Source organism: Dromiciops gliroides, chromosome 1, assembly GCF_019393635.1.
Source record: "Dromiciops gliroides isolate mDroGli1 chromosome 1, mDroGli1.pri, whole genome shotgun sequence".
Classification (NCBI taxonomy): domain Eukaryota; kingdom Metazoa; phylum Chordata; class Mammalia; order Microbiotheria; family Microbiotheriidae; genus Dromiciops; species Dromiciops gliroides.
Window position 1 is genome coordinate 489,060,076 of NC_057861.1, and position 21,297 is coordinate 489,081,372.

General features: G+C 39.0%; 1 protein-coding gene across 1 annotated transcript in view; it reads left to right on the forward strand.

Annotated features, from left to right (window-relative positions):
• The window catches only part of GNE (glucosamine (UDP-N-acetyl)-2-epimerase/N-acetylmannosamine kinase), a 53,751-nt gene extending 34,188 nt beyond the window's left edge, over positions 1-19,563 (forward strand). Inside the window, exons 8-12 of the mRNA XM_043964880.1 lie at positions 5,251-5,380; positions 8,372-8,593; positions 10,607-10,789; positions 15,721-15,837; positions 16,097-19,563. Coding sequence (XP_043820815.1) covers positions 5,251-5,380; positions 8,372-8,593; positions 10,607-10,789; positions 15,721-15,837; positions 16,097-16,332 — 888 coding nt within the window. The 3' untranslated portion in view covers positions 16,333-19,563. The remainder of the gene's footprint in view (positions 1-5,250; positions 5,381-8,371; positions 8,594-10,606; positions 10,790-15,720; positions 15,838-16,096) is intronic.
• Positions 19,564-21,297: the final 1,734 nt, after the last annotated feature.

Consider the following 21,297-nt stretch of genomic DNA (forward strand, 5'->3'; position numbering starts at 1 on the left):
AGGGGGCCTGGATTCACATCATAGCTCTCACATTTACTACCTATGGTACTCTGGGCAAATCACTTAACTTCCTTAGGATTCAGTTTTCTCATAAGTAAAATGAGTAGATTTTCACCTGTAAATCTCTAAACCTTAATGGAAATGTAAAAAGGGGACAGACAGGCTTTCACAGGGCATTGCTGTATACTTTGTCTTGACTGTCTCACAGTGGAACAACAGGTGTGTCTATTGTTTGTTGTTAAAAAACAATTGGACTGGGACAGCAAGGTGGTGCAGTGGATAGAGCATCAGCCCTGGATTCAGGAGGACCTGAGTTCAAATCCGGCCTCAGACACTTAACACTTACTAGCTGTGTGATCCTGGGCAAGTCACTTAACCCCAATTGCCTCATAAAAAAAAGAAAGAAAGAAAAAACAATTGGACTGACACATTTTCTGAAGGTCAAAGTCACTTTCTTTCTCCAACCAAACCTCTGGAGAGACTAGAAATGATTTGGAAACACAATCTGAGGACTTGTGGCTCTGTAGTTCGCAGACTAGAGGCTCTGGAAGTCAGTGTGAGCAATCACACCAGGAATCAGACCCTAACGCTGTGTATGTCAAAATAATGGGAGAAAAGGAGCACAAAGAGGTATTGGTGTCTATTGGAAACCATCCCATGATCTAAACATAAGTAGTACACATCTTTGGATGGCAGAAAAACCAGTGCATCATTAGAAGCAGCTGCCAAAGTGACTGAGAAATCAAAGGCCCAAACCATTTAGAAAGTCGTTGTGTACACAGATAACCAACTTGTCACTAAAGGTATGAATTAACAGCTTAACAACTGGAAAGAAAATGGCTGCAAAACAAGTCAAAACAAAGATGTTGTTCACAAAGACCAATTCACTAAGCTGGATAATGTGACTTGGGACGTGGGTGTTGAGTGGAAGTGTGTGCCTGCTTTTGTTTAAAAATTGAAGATAATGTTGAAGCTCAAAGATTAGCCAGAGAAGTAACCAGAAAGAAATGAGAGGACTCGATCAATACTTGCAGATGTTGATTTTAAAGTGTCACTCCATTTAACCCTGCACTATAGTCGCCACGTCATTTTCTCTTTACCATTTCCCTCCTTTGTCTTGGAGCTCTATTCCATGGCTATCTATGGCCATCTTCTTCATTTCATGTGCCTTCTCAGTTTTTCTATGTGTTATTTAAAATTTTTTTGTTTATAAACAAAAAAGAAACATATATGATCAACAATTGCAGAAATTGTTCATGTGTACCAATATTAAGAGAAAGACATATATCCTCATCTTGGTCAGGAACAACTGAATTCTGACTTGCTTAACTCCTGCCCCAGACCACCCAGAACCAATGGAGACTGATCGTCTGCTCACGTGACTTGGGTTAATGGGAGTCTCAACTTTTCCTTCAGGAAAGATGGACTGTTAAATAAACCTTACCGTCAGCTTTAGAACCTGCCATGCTTATATGCCCCACAGTTTCCCAACACTGTTATCTGACCTACTGACAGTCTGAAGATGCCTGCCTGGGCCATGTGATCTGCCCTTCTGGAATGTTCCTATGAGTTTTAGGACTTAAGACTTTTAAGTCTTTTCCTTTGCTCAGGAGCTGAACTCTCTAATATATTGCCTTTCCCAAGTGTGAACTTGGCCATGGACTATCTCTAGCTGTTATCCTCAGTGCCAGAAATGGCACTTGGAACTAGATAGAAATAATTTTAAAAATGCTTTTTCTTCAGTTCCTAATGTCTGTCTTCCCCGACTCTTCCCATAAGTGCCATCTTTACTTTATGGAAGAGCACCTCTTTTTTCAGTTAAGAAAAACCATAAGGATTTGGGAAAGGCAGAAAAAAGTCAGCAATAAGGAGGGACTGGCCCAAAGTCAGTGTTCAGTGATAGTCTGTTCAATAATGATGTTGAATATTTCACATTTAAAATTTGTGCTTCTGTTTTTTTGTAAAATGTGCTTTACTTTTACAATTCTGGATATTGGTTGATCTTACAAGTTTATAGAAGTTTCTTATAGGTTCTGAATGTCAGTCAAATAATTGTTTCTGTTTAAAAAACAAAAACTAGGGGGGCGGCTAGGTGGCGCAGTGGATAGAGCACCAGCCCTGGATTCAGGAATACCTGAATTCAAATCTGGCCTCAGACACTTGACACTTACTAGCTGTGTGACCCTGGGCAAATCACTTAACCCCCACTGCCCTGCAAAAAACAAACAAACCAACCCAAAAACTAAACAATGGGACTCCCTTAAGGCAATTAACAACCTGTTCCAACCATCCTTTCAATACTCAGTATACATCACTCTACAGTCTAGTTCACTAGATTTTTTGCTATTCCTTGCACATGACATTTCATCTTTTATCCTCATGCCTTTGCATAGGCTGTCCCTTCATTCCTCACCTTTGCTGCTTAGTTTCCTTCAAACCTTAGCTTAAGCTCCACTTTTTACATAAAGCCTTTCCTAATCCCTCCAGATGTTAGTGCCTCTCCCCAAGTACCTTGCATTTATTTTACACATTTATTATATATTATATATATATTTACACATTATATATTTATTTTGCACATTACATATGTGTCATTTCCACTCATAGAATGTAACTTCTTCAAGGAAAGAACTGTTTAATTGTTGTCTCTGTATCCCCATTTCCCAGCACAGTCCTTGGCATATACTGTAGCTGCTTAATAAATAATGATTTATTAACTCAGTAGGGTAAAATACAGCCATAAAGATTTTCCTTTTAAAAAAGTGCTTTCTCATGCTACCCAACTCCTGAAAGAGAGTCAATAGACTCTGGGTATAGAATGAGACCTATATTTTTTGGACATGGTTCACATGGGAATTTCTTTTATTTGACCATGCATATTTTACAAAGGTTTTGTTTTTTATTTTTATTTTTCAGTGGTGTGGAGGTGTGGATTAGATAGAAAGGAATAGATAGATAAGAAAAGAATAGAAAGGATAGATTTTTGTTCATTAAAAAAAATTTAAGGGGCAGCTAGATGGCGCAGTGGATAGAGCACTGGCCCTGGATTCAGGAGTACCTGAGTTCAAATCGGGCCTCAGACACTTAACACTTACTAGCTGTGTGACCCTGGGCAAGTCACTTAACCCCAATTGCCCTGCAAAAAAAAAAAATTTAAATTAAAAAAAAAACTTTAAAAAGTATTTCTGGGGAAGCTAGGTGGTGCAGTGGATAGAGCACCAGCCCTCTATTCAGGAGGACCTGAGTTCAAATCTGACCTCAGACACTTGACACTTACTAGCTGTGTGACCCTGGGCAAGTCACTTAACCCCAATTGCCTCAAAAAATAATTAAAAAAAAAAAGTACTTCTTTAAGCAAGATATCTTGACAGAAACATTTTGACTTATTGACCCATTGAGTATCAACATCAAACAAAGCACAAAACAAAGAGATGTTTATGTTCATTAAAAGTTTTCACCACTGTGGTTGTCCTGCACAAAGTGCAAATAGAAGAGGAATTCTCTTTGAGGGGGAGATTTTAGAGATGCTTCTGTTTGTATGTGGCATAAGGCTGATCATATCAAGTCCCCAAATATTACAGGAACACTATTCTTTAGTGAGCTCTGTGAGTCTCTGTGAGACTTTTTTGGAAAAACAAAGTGTGTGAAGGTCATGATATACAGTTAGATACTTTTCTGATTGAAATATTTATATAATTGGGGGAAGCTAGATGGTGCAGTGGATAGAGCACCGACCCCGGATTCAGGAGGACCTAAGTTCAAATCCAGTCTCAGACACTTGACACTTACTAGCTGTGTGACCCTGGGCAAGTCACTTAACCCTCATTGCCCTGCAAAAAAAAATATATATATATATATATATTTATATAATCAGTACAGATATATACAGCATAAAGAAAATGCCACTTGGCCTTTCCATTTACTGTGAACGAAACCCTCCTTTAATGTCTCCTCCAATTAGTGTGAGTTCATTGAGAACAAGGTCTTTTTCCCTTTTCTGTTTGTATCCTCAGTACTTAGCAAAGTGCTTGACACATGGTGAGTGGTTAATACAGGATTTTCCATTCCATTCCTCCCCCTCCTCTTCCCCTTAAAGACAGTGAACAGGAATTCAAGCTGAATAGAAGAGATTAGGTTGGATTGCACTGGGAAATTATACAGCAGTTTCTATGGTCACTGCTGTCACAAACCACCTTTAAAAAAAACCCAAATGCATTCTCCCAGTGATGGGACTGGTTGAACTATGGAAGAACAAAATCTCAGAAGAATTGCAATTGTGGGTGACCTAAAAACAATGGAAAGCAGACAGTCTATGTTCCAGGCAAATCGGCCATTCCTAGTCTATGGTATTCTATGACCTCCAGTCTCTGAGATGTTTCACCTTCTCGCCTCAAGTTCTGGGCTCTCAAGCTCTCCCTGAGGTTAAGGCTCAGCCTTTCCTGATCTTTCTAGTTGTTAGTGCTCTTTCTTCTCCCAAAATATTACTTTGTATAAATCTTGTGATTACTTCTCTTTGTACTTGGGATTCAGATGCATCAAAATGGCAGTGAAGCCAAAGGAGTAAACCAGATCACCAAGGGCAAGAATATTGAGGGAGAATATACAAGGACCGAGGACAAGGCCTTGAAGAAGCCTCACCTTAAGATGAAGAAGAATAAACAAAGGAGAAAGAGAAGGAGCAGTTAGAGACATAGGTGGCAAACCATAGTAGGGTCGTGTTTCTGTGAAACAAATAGAACAAAGAGAATTCCAGGAGTGAATAGTCTACAGCATCACACACTGCAGGGTAGACAAGGAGGATGAACACTGAAAAAAGTCAGTTGGACTTGATGACCAGTCATTTAGATGAAAAAATAAGAAGGGGGCATCTGTTTGGTTTGCTTCCAATTTTGGATAAACTAATGTGATTTAACAAGGAATTTTAACTGGGCTCAACCATTTTTTAAAAGTGCTGCTTACTTGGGAGGCTAGGTGGCACAGTGGATAAAGCACTGGCCCTGGATTCAGGAGTACCTGAGTTCAAATCCAGCCTCAGACATTTGACACTTACTAGCTGTGTGACCCTGGGCAAGTCACTTAACCCCTGTTGCCCTGCAAAAAAAAAAAAATGCTGTTAACTGTAGAGTTATCCTCACTACATGCCATGCTAAATTTTTGGATTATCAATCTGAATCAGTAGTCATTTTTCATGCTTGGTATAGAATAATAACGATTGTAATCCACTTTTATTGGTCTTGTTCCCCCTTTTAGGGTGAAGTAGTTAAGAAGTACACTCAGTCCAATCCTAAAACCTATGAAGAAAGAATTAAAGTAATTCTACAGATGTGTGTGGAGGCTGCAGCAGAAGCTGTAAAACTAAACTGCAGAATTTTGGGAGTGGGTAAGTTTATATATATATATATATATATATATTTAATTTGAAATCCTTTGATACCAGTGCAGAATAAGTTTATTTTTAAAAAGCCATCTGATACCTTCTTCTGGCACCATAGGACATTGATACATACTCAACCTGGACTTCGTTGAAGAAGGTTGGTGAGAAGTGGCTCCCTCTACTAATGAAACAAAGAAAACACACACACACACACACACACACACACACACACACACCCTTTTTTTTTTTGGTGAGGCAATTGGGGTTAAGTGACTTGCCTAGGGTCACACAGCTAGTAAGTGTTAAGTGTCTGAGGCCAGATTTGAACTCAGGTCCTCCTGAATCCAAGACCGGTGCTCTATCCACTGTGCCACCTAGCTGCCATAAAACACCCCATTTTAAAACAAATATAAGCAGACGTCCATTATAAACAAATCACTTGAAAAAATGTTCAGCCTCACTAACGGTCAGAAGTGAAAATTAAAATAACTTCAGGGTTTTGATTTACACCTATGATACTGGCAAAAATAACAGTGACAAAACTCAATGTTGGTAAAATTGTGGGAAAACAACATATGCCCATATATTACTGGTAGAACTGAAAATTGGTTTAAACTTTTTTTAAAGGCAATCTAGCAGCATTTATCAAATCACAGTGATGACCATACTGTGTATTAGGCTATACAATGAGTGTTATAAGAAAAAGTATATGTTAACATATGTGCATATTTATAATCAGCATTTCTTTTGCATTTGTAAAGAATTGTAGAAATAAATGCCTAACAGTTTGTGTATGATTAAAACTATTTTATATCAATGGAACAGATTGTAATAATGCTTATTAAATATAATTATATTTAATGTGGCAAATAAACATGCTTATTAAAACTTAACTGTGGGGCAGCTAGGTGGTACAGTGGATAAAGCACCAGCCCTGGATTCAGGAGGACCTGAGTTCAAATCCGACCTCAGACACTTGACACTTACTAGCTGTATGTCCCTGGGCAAGTCACTTAACCCCCATTGCCTGCCCAACAAAACCAAAACCAAACAAACAAAAAAACTTAACTGTACTAGGACTTTCATATAAGTAATATAAAGAAATTTGGATATAGATACATACGTGTGTGTGTGTGTGTGTGTGTGTGTGTGTGTGTGTGTGTGTGTGTGTGTGTGTAGTATTTGAAACAGAGGAAACAAAAGCAAAGCCTTTAAAAGTTACACACTGGGGGGCAGCCAGATGGCGCAGTGGATAGAGCACCGGCTCTGGAGTCAGGAGGACCTGAGTTCAAATTCGGCCTCAGACACTTAACACTTACTAGCTGTGTGACCCTGGGCAAGTCACTTAACCCCAATTGCCTTACTAAAAAAATTAATTAATTAAAAAAAAATAAAAGTTACACACTGCCTCAGACACAGACACCTCAGACACTTGACACACACTAGCTGTGTGACCCTGGACAAATCACTTAACCCTCATTGCCCTGTGCTGCCCCCCCCCAAGTTATGAACTGCCTATAAAAGAAATTAGGATTATTATGGTGAGTGAAAGATGAAATGACTGAGGAAACAGAGGTTTAAGCTTCTAAACGTATCGATTTATTAAGCAATACATACTAATTGCTCCTCAGACAAGGGCCAGGCCTCCTCAGCTTCAGCATTGGACCCTGCATACAGAGAGAGAGAGAGATTTTTATGCCTTAGAAACAATCACATAAGATTAATTAATTAAAAGAAAACAACTAGGGGCAGCTATGTGGTGCAGTGGATAGAGCACCGGCCCTGGAGTCAGGAGTACCTGAGTTCAAATCCAGCCTCAGACACTTAACACTTACTAGCTGTGTGACCCTGGGCAAGTCACTTAGCCCCAATTGCCTCACTAAAAAAAAAAAAAAAGAAAACAACTAACCAGGATACAGCATTAAGTAATCTGATTTTAAATTGGAGGAAAGATTTGGGACTTTCCAAGTTAGGAGGGGTAGGGTTAATAGATACAGTTCCCTGAAATTAGAAAAAGAGGTGTCATAGTCCATCTAAGTGTCTGTATTCATTTTTTTTTTTAGTGAGGCAATTGGGGTTAAGTGACTTGCCCAGGGTCACACAGCTAGTAAGTGTTAAGTGTCTGAGGCCGGATTTGAACTCAGGTCCTCCTGACTCCAGGGCCGGTGCTCTATCCACTGCACCACCTAGCTGCCCCGTCTGTATTCATTTAAAGGAACATGGAAACAATAACTGATTGACCAGCACAGGGCCAGTTTTCAGATAAGACATAGGGATTGCTTGAAATGTATAATTGTGAGAAAACTCCTTGCATCATTGTTCAGGGCTGTCTGGGTTTCTGGTCAGCCTAACCTAAGTCCTTAGTTAAGAGTCTAGCAACAGGTAAACTTGGTTCAACTTTGCGGCCACACAGGGATAGGTTCAAATAGTGCAATAAAGTTTTCTCGTACTTCCCACAATTGAATAAAATTTTCTCACTAGGCAAAAATTGGATTAGACCCATAATTGAATAGAAAGGACCGTGAGCTAGCTTTGGATCTTAATCACAATATGGAGTCAGTGTGGTTCACTCAATTCCCAATACCACTCGCTCTTCTAATACCCAGGTTCCTTTATTGGAAAACCAGATTGGTTCTCTAAATGATTCTCCAACAACATTAATTCTGTGTTTAGCACTCACAACTTTTATAGCCACTTTTTATTTTATTGCCACTCCTGTGCAGTACTAACCACACTAAAGCTTAAATGAATGAAGTTGTTTTCCCATCCTAAGAAAATAGCATCCTTTCTTCTTTCTTAGAAATTCCATGGGGCAGCTAGGTGGCACAGTGGATAGAGTACCCGCCCTGGATTCAGGAGGACCCGAGTTCAAATCCAGCCTCAGACACTTGACACTTACTAGCTGTGTGACCCTGGGCAAGTCACTTAACCCCAATTGCCTCACCAAAAAAGAAGAAGAATTCTATCTGATTTTTGGATATTTTTGGTTGTGCTCAGGTATTTCCACAGGTGGACGTGTAAATCCTCGTGAAGGAATTGTGCTACATTCTACCAAACTTATTCAAGAATGGAGTTCTGTGGATCTGAGGACGCCGATCTCTGATACATTGCATCTCCCTGTCTGGGTTGACAATGATGGAAATTGTGCTGCCTTGGCAGAAAGAAAATTTGGTCAAGGAAAAGGACTGGAAAACTTTGTGACACTTATCACGGGCACAGGTGAGAGGAGAGAGAAGGAAATCGGTGCAGCGGTTTCTTTGGAAAGTTTCTGACACAGGTGCTGCGAGTTCTTGGAGAAAACCTCTTAGTCCCTTTGAGCTGTGTGACTCACTGAAGACTGATTCTTCCGTTTGTCATCTTATGCCGAGTCCCGAACCTTTGGGACGCTAGTGCTTTCCCTCTGACTAGTATTATCTATGGTTTATCGAGTATATAGCTTGTTGTACACAGTGGTTTGCATGTGGTCTCCCCCTTAGACTGTGAGATCCCTGAAATCAGGGCTGTTGTGTGCCTTTCTTTGTATTCCCCACACTCAGGACAGTGCCTGTCGAATACAAGGGGCTTATACTAAGTGCTAGTTGACTGACAGACAGATTCTGCTGTTCCCAGCTCCCCGTGTTACTGATACTGCCTTCTTCTTTCTGCTCAGCCCCCAGCTACAATGCCTTTACCTGCATTTTCTTTAATTATTTATATCGCCTTCACAATCCTGGCTCCTCTTTGTAGGGCACCTTATGGTGATGAACATGTTTTCTGACTTACTTTCCATTTCTGTTATAAGCTTAGTGATACATTCTATGCATTCAGTATATTCCAGAAAAATTGAGTATAAAGTGGATATGTATCCAGTAATATTTTCCCATGAATGTTTTTCATCATAAGAATAGAGAATTGCTACAGAAATTTTGTCCTAAATGTAATAAAAATAACACAATTCCATCATTTATTTCAAGGAAAAGTCAGTCTGCTTTCATCAGTGGTCTATTCATTTAACTTGCCAGCACAATCCCTACAAGAAGTTAGATTGATAATCCATATAATCTTTGCATGCCCATTAAAACTATACATATTAAAATATCATGCCGTTAATTCTGTTTATCGGGATTCTTAACTGATATCATGAGACTAAAATGTTTAAACAGTATCACCTGCCTATTTTTTTTATCCTAACTCTTCAGAAGAACTCAATTGGAAAAGTTACAGAGTTCCTGTTTTCAGAAAACCTAGATAATGTCCTAAAACTATCCCTGATTGGCACTGTTATTGTCATCTCAACTAAAATGTTTTCTTCAAGAACTCACAACACCTGTATCAGAGACTTCCTAAAAACCTTTTGTTTTTCCCATTTTCTCCACTTCCAATGAAATAAATGCTTCTGCTCAATTCTGTTGCCTTTTCATTTTGTTACTTGGTTTGTCTTCATGCATGTCTTTTGCATGTCTGCAAAATGAAAGGTTTGAATTAGTTGTCTTCTGAGGTTCCTTCTGACTCTAGGGCTAGCATCTTATGATCCTATATCTGTTTATTTCATGACAGTTTGAACTTTGACTGATTTACCTGTTTATCAACCAAATTCTTTTTTTTTTTTTTTTTAGTGAGGCAGTTGGGGTTAAGTGACTTGCCTAGGGTCACACAGCTAGTAAGTGTTAAGTGTCTGAGGCCGGATTTAAACTCAGGTACTCCTGACTCCAGGGCCAGTGCTGTATCCACTGCACCACCTAGCTGCCCCTAGCAACCAAATTCTGAGTATTCTCTCAGAAATCAATTGTTCTTTTAGGACAGAGACTTACTACAGTAACACCTCATTTATCTAGCCATCTCAACTATTTGGGGGTTTAGGCAAGAACCAGGAAGCCTTCTGAACAGTCAGAGCAGATGTTACAAATTCTGTGTGGGAAAGCTTACATACTTTAGTCAGCCTTTAGCTTTGCACCTATTAATTTTATTTTAGCCAAAATCCTAATAGGTGTGGTGATTCAGTTTCTCTGCCCCATAGCAGAATAGGAGGAGAAAATCAGAGGGTAGCTTGCCAGCCAGTCTCCCTTGGCTGATGCTTCCTGTAAGGAAGGACATGGAGAACCAGGGACTAGAGAAGCATCAACTCCCAAGAGCTCCAGAGTCCCCAATATCCCTGCACGATCACTGGGGTGATGGGGGTGATGCTAACATCTGAATGCGCTCTCGCTCTCTCTCTCTCCTCCCTCCTCCTCACCCCTCTCCCTCCCTCTCTAGGAATCGGTGGTGGCATCATTCATCAGCATGAACTGATACACGGCAGTTCTTTCTGCGCTGCTGAGCTTGGACACCTCGTGGTGTCTTTGGATGGACCTGATTGTTCATGTGGCAGTCACGGGTGCATCGAGGCCTTTGCTTCTGGGATGGCCTTACAAAGAGAAGCCAAGAAACTACATGATGGTGCGTATGGTGGCTTTTGCTGAATAGTAACAGGAGGTTTTCGTGTACAGAGATAAATTGTTCAGATTATATAAACCCAATAAGAAGAAACGACATTGTTTTTTTGTTTTGTTTTTAGTGAGGCAATTGAGGTTAAGTGACTTGCCCAGGGTCACACAGCTAGTAAGTGTCAAGTGTCTGAGGCTGGATTTGAACTCAGGTCCTCCTGACTCCAGGGCCAGTGCTCTATCCACTGCACCACCTAGCTGTCCCACGACATTGTTTTAAAAAAAGTTTTAGCATTATCTTGTATATAAGATTTAGCACACTGTTCCAGATACAGCCCACCCCTAAATATAAACCTTACCCTAAAATATGTTCTCTGGGAAAAATATAAGTATGCAATGAAAAACATTTACCATCTAAAAACACCAACCCATATGGGAGAAATCTTATGTTTTCTAAAAGCTAATTTTTCATATTTATGGAAGTAGAACCTAGAACTTCATATTTTCTTTTGTTTTCTTTTTTTGTTTTGTTTGTTTTTCGGGGCAATTGGGGTTAAGTGACTTGCCCAGCGTCACACAGCTAGTAAGCACTAAGTGTCTGGGGCCAGATTTGAACTCAGGTCCTCCTGAATCCAGAGCCAGTGCTTTATCCACTGCGCCACCTAGCTGCCCCAGCACTTAATATTTTCTGACCACATCTGCTCTATTTATATAGTATCTGCTATGTGCCAGGCTAAGGCTTTACAAAGATCATCTCATTTGATCCTCTCAACAATTTTGGGAGGTAGGTACTTGTTACTATCCTTATTTTACAGTTGAGGAAACTGAGGTAAACAGAGGTTAAGTGACATGCCCAGAGTTACACAGCTAGGGAGTGTCTGAGGCCACATTTGAACTCAGGTCTTCCTGACTCCAGGCCTGGTGCTCTATCCACTGCAGCACCTCATTGTGGACTTTCTTGAAAGAGACCAAAACAGGTGCGCCCCTCTCATTTGCCCCTCTTTCCACTGCCTCTCTCCCTCTACCACAGGATCATCCTATCCAGATTAAATGCAAAACTTGCATTTTATCAAGAACCCTGAGATGCTAAGGAGTTCTACTTTGAGATAAGGGGAAAAGAGGCTGTTTAAAACCTTTAAAAGCCTTCATACCTGACAGTGGTGAAATAAATAATATTCACATACCATCCCCTTCTCTCCTCTCTTTTCTATGAGTCTGCAGCATTTTTGTCACCCTGGTTTGCAATTCTTGCCACATAATTTCCACCACATTTGGCAAAATATTTTAACCCTGGAATGTGCAGAAAGTTCTTTCTCCCTTCATGCTGTCCCTGTCTCATTCTGCTCCAGTCTTAAACTCTGTGGGGGTTAGGGCAGCTTCCCCCCATAATAGGACTGATGCTCCCCCCAGTGGACATCAGCATAACCAACAAAGCTTACCTAAACACTACCTAAAATCACTTCAATACATTGAATATAATAACTTTTCCATACTTCCCCCGAATCCTCATCTTCATTCTCTGTCCTTGTATTCTCCTTCACTCTTTCTCTTCTGAGGCCACAGTGTGCCTGGGCTGTTATTCTTCTGCTTACTTTTCTGCTCTTTGACATCAAACTTCATCATTGCTTAGGGAACTTAGAAGCCCTGGGATCATGTGAATGACTCGTGTGACTTTGGAGTGTCAGCCAGGGAGGAAATGCCTGGGGATCCTTTCCTGCTATTCACCTTAGATGCCCATCTCGCGGCCTGGGACATGGAAGGGAAAGTTGATAGATTTTAGTAAAATCCCTAATTCTAAGCCACTTAAGGAAGGGATGGAGACCAGTCACAAGTGGAAAGCATCGGTTTCCCCTGTCTGGGACTAATAGCAGCAAAGGTGTTTGCTGTCATAGACTCCTAAGAATGAATACCGGTTTATAGAGAAGTTTTCTCTACTGCTTCAGATGATACTAGAGATGCCAGTGATATCTACTCTGTGTCTAAGAGCATAATTATAGACTACATTCAGGTTTTATACAAGCCAGATTTGGGGAAAAGTAAAGTACAATCTATATTTGTACCAATATGGTTTGGGGTGGGGCAGGGCAATGAGGGTTAAGTGACTTGCCCAAGGTCACACAGCTAGTAAATGTCAAGTGTCTGAGACCACATTCGAACTCAGGTTCTCCTGAATCCAAGGCTGTTGCTTTATCCACTGCACCACCTAGCTGTCCCCCCAGTATGGGATTCCTAACCAATTCCAAAGCTCTACTTAAAAAGTGGGCATATGATAGCCAGTTCTGTGGGCAGTCCTTGATTTTTACTACATTGTCTTCTCAGAAACCCTATTTTATTATTTTTAATCTTGTTTTATTGCTGTCTTTTATTTTTCTGTCACCTTTTAAAAAAATATTCCCCTTTTGCCTCCCCTTCTCCAACAAGTTATCCATGTAACAAATATAAGAGAAAGAAAAGACAATTTGACAAAACCAATCAACATATAGATCAATAGTATCTTACAGTACACGTGATATTTCCATGCCCCTAGTAGCACATCATTGCAATGAGAGTTGTATTTGCTCAGCTTCTCTATGGTCTACCTTAGTCATTATAATTGTAGATTGTTTGATTTTATTTTTTCACTTACATCATTGTGGTCATGGTATATATTATCTTCCTGTCACTGCTAACTTTATTCTCATTAGTTCATCCAAGTCTTCCTATGCTCGATTCCATGTTTTTAAATAGAGCTTCTTAAAGCAGGATGTATTTTCCCTATGGTGATAATACGGAATGAGGTCTTGTGGACAGAAGGCCCACAAGATTTGGGTTCAAGTCATGCTTCTGACTCATACTGCCTCTGTGACCCTGGGCAAGTCACTTAACCAACATCTCAGTGCCCTCTAGCACTAAGTTGTAAAACAGATCATTAGTAGAAGAAATTTCTTTACCAGAAATACCCTATACCAATGAAATCACAGGTCTTTACCAATTTGATAGAGGCATAGAAGAGCCAAGCAGTAAGCTGGAGAAATTTGAGGAAGAAGAGGCAAGAATATCAGTTAGGAGGCTATTATAGTAGACCAGGCAAGAGATCAGGGCCTATACTAGTCAACATTCAATTTAATTGAACAAGCATTTGTTGAGTATTTGCTAAGTTCCAGGCATTAAAATTAAAAAAACCAATAGCCTCTGGTTTTTGGGGTTTTTTTTGTTTTTTAGTGAGGCAATTGGGGTTAAGTGACTTGCCCAGGGTCACACAGCTAGTAAGTGTTAAGTGTCTGAGGTCAGATTTGAACTCAGGTCCTCCTGACTCCAGGGCTGGTGCTCTCTATCCACTGCGCCACCTAGCTGCCCCCTAGCCTCTGTTCTTAAGGAACTTACCTTCTGTTTGGTTGAGGGCAGAGGAGAGTTTTACCAGGATTGGGGTGATTATAGTAGGAGTAGAGAATGGATCAAATGCAAAATATATTGTGGAGATAATGACAGGATTTTTCTATTTACTGTGTATGTGGGGTAAAGGACAGGGAAAAGTGAAGGATGAATGTTAACATTATAAGCCACATATCCCCGAGGAGGTCAAAACCCGAAAGTTTCCATATGCAATAAAATATTCATAGAAGCATTTTTTGGTGGTAGCAAAGAATTGGAAACAAGGTGGGTATCCATCATTTGGAAGATAGATAAGCAAATCGAGGTACATGAGTGTAATGTAATAAATTCTGTGACAGGATGAATATGAAAAATTCAAAAAAGCATAAGAAGATATATATGAATTGATGCAGATTGCAGTAAGCAGATCCAGCAGAATATACACTATATACAAGGTGATGGAGTAGTGCTGTGGTATAAGAAATGATAAGGGGAATGGTTTTAGAAAAACCTGGGAAGACTTTTATGAACTAATGAAAAGTGAAGTGAGCAGAATCAGAACATTGTACACAGTAACAGTGATATTGTAAGGGTGATCAACTGTGAAAAACTTAGCTACTTTGATCGAGACAATTCCAAAGGACCTATGATGAAAATGCTATCTACCACCAGAGAGAACTGATGAACTCTGCAGATTGAAGCATATAGTTTTTTACTTTATATTTTTGCCTTTTTTGTACAACGACTAATATAAAAATATGTTTTGCATTATTTCACACGTGTGATGGGTATCATATTGCTTGCCTTTTCAAAGGATAGGGCAGGGCTTCAGGGAGAGAGAATTTGGAACTCAAAATTTTAATAATGTTAAAAATAAATAAAAATGTAAAAACATATATATACACTATATAAAGAGAAAGAATAATAAATTGAAAATGAAATGATATATAATTATAATGACCAGGCTTGCACTTAGAGAGCTAAGAAAATGCATCTCCTCTCCCTTCAAGACAGAAGTAGAGAACTATGGGTGTCTTATATTACTTATAGTGACAAATGTAGTTGATGGTTTTTTGTTTTACTCCTTTTTTTCCCCTTTCTTCATCTTTATTGGCCTTCTAGTTATAAGGGAGGGGAAGAGGCTATATCCAGAAATGAATGGGATAAAACAGCTAAAGGTGTCAATAAAAGGACAATTTTAAAAGAGGTAACAAACTGCACACTTGGGAGGATGGTGGTGTCATTAACAGAGGGGAAAAAAAAGGGGGCAGCTAGGTGGCACAGTGGATAAAGCACCAGCCATGGATTCAGGAGGACCTGAGTTCAAATTTGGCCCCAGACTCTTGATACTTACTAGCTGTGTGACCCTAGGCAAGTCACTTAACCCTCATTGCCCTGCAAAAAATAAAGTAAAATAAAATAAAAATTTTTTAAAATAGAGGGGAAAAAAGGACAGTCAAGTTTAAGCAGAAAAATGACAAGTTCAATCTTAGACATTGCTATGGATTTATTAATGCTATATATATTTCATTTCTCTCTCCCACCTCCTCTACCTTCCTCCCTTCCTTTTCCTTCTCATCTTTCCCCAAATAGAAGATCTTCTCTTAGTGGAAGGAATGTCAATGAAAAAAGAAGAAACCGTTGGTGCTCTTCATCTCATTCAGGCAGCTAAGCTTGGCAATGCAAAAGCTGCTAGTATTCTTAGAACAGGTAAGAGGCTACCCATCTTATTGGGACAGGTTTCCAAAATAATGCTGCACAAGTTAATATTTTTGGAAATTAGTTCATGGTTTTGAAGTTCAAGTATACCATCTTTAAGAAACAGCCAGTTTTGGTTCTGTGACCAGTTTTGTTGAATTTCCCACACATTTTTAGTATTTCTTGACTGTGATTTATTTTTGTTTCCCAGATCAACCTGTGGTTTTACCTTTGCACAGTTCTTAGTTCTGCTATTTTTATTTTCTTACAGCAGGGACAGCTTTGGGCCTTGGTGTTGTGAATATCCTTCACACGATGAATCCTTCCCTTGTGATCCTCTCTGGAGTCCTAGCAAGTCATTACATTAATATTGTTAAGGATGTGATCCGACAACAAGCCTTGTTCTCAGTTCAAACCGTGGATGTTGTTGTTTCAGACTTAGTGGATCCTGCCTTGCTTGGTGCTGCAAGTATGGTGTTAGATTATACTACACGGAGAGTACAGTGATGGACTTAGAGATACATTATTGTAGAAAGTTCTTAAAATGTAATATAGTCTATCGTTTGTCTTTTTAAAGTAAAATTTTAAGTGCACACTTTTAGCTACAAGTAGTTTTGGCATACAAATGTGTACTTTTGTTTCTTTGGATAGCCTTCTATTTCACGTCTGCATTTACTTTCCATGTTTTTATAGATGCTAGACCTCAGAATATCCAGAAACCAGTCGCCTTTCTCTGTGCCAAAGAAAGAAGCATAATAGATTTGGACTTTGTTACATCATAGTCCATCATGTGTCTTTAAAAAAAAAGGTTCCAAATCTTGATATTGTAGAATAGATGTAGGTAACACTACTTTTCAGGCCTGCTATCCTTTTATACTTTAGCAGAATAAAATCTTGCTTAAGTCTTTTTTGGGGGGCGGGGGGGGGGCAGGCAATGAAGGTTAAGTGACTTGCCCAGGGTTACACAGCTAGTAAGTGTCAAGTGTCTGAAGCCGGATTTGAACTCAGGTCCTCCTGAATCCAGGCTTCCTTGCTTAAGTCTTAAGCAATTCTGAATCAACAAATCTCTTCTTCCAGATCTACATGCTCTGCCTTCTAATGTTTTTTCATTTTGTTTTTCAATTACATTCATTTACTTTCCTTTGTCCTCATGTAAAAGGAAAAACAAAAAAAACAAAGATGCATAGTCAAGCAAAACAAGGTCATTTTGAATAATTCTTCCTTTTACTGATTTTTAAAATTATTAATTATTAATGGTTTGGTTTTGTTGTATTTTTAAATGAAATGAAGTTGCAAGAAACATGGTAAATATCAATTTGTGCGATTGTGACAGTTAACTGTATATGAAGAATGTTACTTAAATAAGGTCTGAAGGGAAAACAGCCTCACCTTTCCTAGCTCACAGTGGACACAACAAAGAGGCGCTGCTTACGAAGCCTGAGAATTAAGTCCTGATTTGCCTCAATTTTGGGACTTCTTTACCTCTATCTCGGGTGCGGCCATATCAAGTAAATGAAACTGCATATATCAGATTGTAAACTTTGTGAAATCATGAATCTCAGTGGCTCATTTAAGTCACACCTTTAATAGTTGAAACTTGAAGAAATCAGATCTCAATCCACCCATGTGATGGTACTTACATTTCCACAGGACTTTGAAACCAAATTCAAATATGAGTAGGAATCAGTTTTATCCTGTGGCTCTGTTATTTTGTGGTGCACTGAAGTTGTCTGAAAGGGACAGGTATCGATGAAAGGTTTTGCTAAACAAACTTTCTTTGTATAAAATCCCCCACACCCTCGTTTATATATTTGCCAAAAACCCTAGATTGCTTTTATCGAGATGTCACATCAATTCGGGGGCTCCTCTTGACTTTTGTAGCCCTGGAATATGATGATATCTTTACTTGGATGAACACAGTTATCTTACATTTACATCTGAGATACATCTGTACAAGAGGTAAATAATTTAGTGAACTAGATAATCCACAAATCAGTTGCAAGGTTTTAAATGAATTGTGGTTGGGGCAGCTAGGTGGCGCAGTGGATGGAGCACTGGCACTGGAGTCAGGAAGACCTGAGTTCAAATTTGGCCTCAGACACTTGACACTTAACTAGCTGTGTGATCCTGGGCAAGTCACTCAACCCCCATTGCTTCACCCCCCCCAAGAAACAAAAAAAAATGCATTGTGGTTGTCATATGGTAGGTTTACCTTCTTAATAATTTTTCATTTGATTGACATTCCCTGAGTATACACTGGCTAGGTAACAAGGAGACATGGCCCACAACCGACTGTTAACTGAGTGTTAAGTCAAAGTAACTCTAACTACAGATAATTGAGAATCAACGATCCCTAAGTTAACTGTAGAGGTTAAGAAACCATTTTGCTTTCTTATCCCTATATATACTTACATACAAAGAGTCTTTGAGACACAGGGATTTTAGACGACTATGTTAAAGAGCTATGGCAACTCTGTCTTCATTTCTTTATGAACAGCCAAAAATAATCAGAATGATAATTACTGGGACCCAGAGGATGCCTACTTACCAGGGGCCAGGACTATAGAGAGAGCACCTTGGCTTGAAATGGCTTTTCATACCCCTCATTCCAAAGTTTGTAGGGAATAAACACATATCTGCATATCCAAAGAATAGGTGATATTCTGGCACTGTTGTGTGTCTGTCTTCTGAGGTAGAATGATTGGTAACATTGTCTTTAAAAAATTAAGGTGGGTCTTTGTGTGTATGTTACACCTAAATGTAATTAATTAGCAGGTTCATGAATCAGAGTTTGGATTAGTTTAATCCCTAAACTCTGCTGATAGTGATAAATGTCTATCTACTGACTGTTCTAAGTCCCTGTGTGAAGAGAGCCTGGTGCTGGGCCTCAGGAAGATAGACAGCTCAGGTCAGACACAATACTGTCTCATAGGGGAATAAGATAAACATTCATAATTATGAATGTATTAGAGAATTACATTAAGTACAATGGGAACGTGGGCTGATAAATTTGAATGAAACAAGCATTTAAGATTAACGATGTTTTCTTCAAAACAGAACATCTGGGTTGAAACAAATGATTGACTTAAAAGGGTAGAAACCTAATTCTCATTCTTGAATCCAGTGATGTTTCCTTCTTGTGGAAATCAGGCAGATTTTAAGTATAACACATACATAAAAACAGGTATTTGCATTTTAATCAGTTCCTTTTTGTAAGTGCAAACTTTTATCAAATTATGTTTATTTCAAGTTTAGGAAAACCTTAGTGTATTTAAACCGATCAGTTCTATGTTTTCTGTAGTAAATTAAGATAATCTCTCCCTTTTAAACTTGTTGCTTTTTTGTATTTAACATAATATGTATTTAGGTGATCTTAGCTCAGTGGTACCTTGAGAAATAATTAAGTCTTATTTTTATGACATTCCATGGTGACTCTGTCCTGGGAATGGAGACTCAGCAGTGACACCATTTCTGTAAAACATGAGCAGTCTCTATCTGCTGTCTACACCAAATGATTAGGTCTAATTTAATCATTCAAGCATTTATTAAGTGCTTCTTATGTGCCAAATATAGTTGACAGATAAACAATGAATTCAAGTGATTCTGAGTAGTGAGTGTTCTTATGCATATATGTACATTAATTCTGATCATTTTAATTTATTCTTAAATTTCATTATTTAAAAATATCTGTACAATGCATTTAATTTATTTTAATATGAACAGTTTTGTTTCAGTGGGCTAACCTAAATTCTAAATAAATGATTCTTTATATGTAATCTTGCCTCATTCCTGTTTTCATTTTTTCCCCTTAAGCAAAAGCCCAGTATAATAGTGATTCAGATTTTACATTAGTCATATAGTGTTCTTTTGATTATTTCTCTAAAGCTAATTATTTCTTAAAGAAATAACGTAGTATTTTTAAAAAGTATTAAAGGGAAGGCATCACTTTTGGGCTGATATTTAGTCTAAGTTCAGTTTTTAAAAATCCTTATATTATAAAGTAGGCCAGAAATATTTATTTTGAAACCACAAAGTTTTATTTCAGTACTATGAAACTGAAGGGGCTCATTATGTATTTACTTTTATCAACTTACTTGTCTGTTATTTACTTTGATTATTCAACATACACACCCATACATTTCATTAATCAAGCACCTATTATTGCATAGAGCACTTTGCTTGGTCCTGGAAAAGATCCTGTGTGTAGAAAACAAAGTTCCTGTATCACAGACCTTATGATCTAGCAGGGGACGGAAACACCAATACAGAGCTGTGCAAAAGTGGAAGGGCTGCTTCAGAAAAGGGGCGGGGGGGGGGGGGTGTTCTCCCTCAGGGTCTTAAATGGGGAAGGGAAGTGCTGAAGCATTTATATCATACTTATATGATATGATAATATAATGTCAGACACTGTTCTAAGGCTTTTATGGCTATTATCTCATCTGATTCTCACAACCCTGTGATGGAGGTGCTAGTATCCTCATTTAACCCTGTTTGCCTCAGTTTCCTCATTTGTAAAATAAATTGGAGAAAAAAATGGCAAACCACTCCTGCATTTTTGCCAAGGAACCCCCCCCCAAAAAAAAGAGAAACAACTGAAAAATGACAACAACAATCAACATGATTAGGACCTGAACTGAGAAGCCATTTGAGTCATGAAAAGAGACATGGAGGTAAAACTGACATGACTTGGCAAATGATTATATAGGCCAAGGAAAAGTGAGGAGTAAAGGATAATTCCAAGGTTTTAAATTTGGGTGACCAGAGATAGGGAGCTCAGAAGAGGGGTGAATTTGGAGGGAAACATGAGTCTTTTTTTTTTTTAAAGTTGAATTCTAGATTGGAGATACCTGTGCAACATCCAGCTCAAAATCCCCAGTAGAGGGGTGTGTGTGTGTGTGTGTGTGCCCACGTGCGTGTGTGTTGGAGAGAGAGACAGAGAGAGAGAGAGATGGAAGGAGGGAGGAGAGACTTGGACAGGAAATAGCTCGAGGTATTCTCCACATAAAGGTCCATGGGAGCTGATGAAGTCACCAAGGGAACAGGGCCCAGGAGAGAGAAGGTGTACACCCACAGCGGGAAGGAGATGAATGAGCCAGCAAGGAGGATGAGGAGAGGTCAAACAGGTAAGAGAATGATATCACAAAAACCTAGGAAGGAGACGGTGATCAGCAATAGCAAATGCAGGAAGAGGTGATCAGTTTTTGTTCTGTAGGTAACAAGTAGCTGTTGAAGGCTTTTGAGCAAGGGAGTAACAAGATCAAAAGGGTATTTTAGGAAGATTTTAACTAGGGAGTATCCAGAGGAAGATGACCACTTCACAAGGGATCTGACTGGTATAGAGAAGACATTCCTGAGATCTTAAAATATCTGAAGGGCTAAGTAGGAGAGGGATGAAACTTGGCCAAAGCTGCCAGTTTTGGAGAGGAAGAAAGTTCTTTCCCAAATCTAATAATTAAAGGTGTACAAAAATAG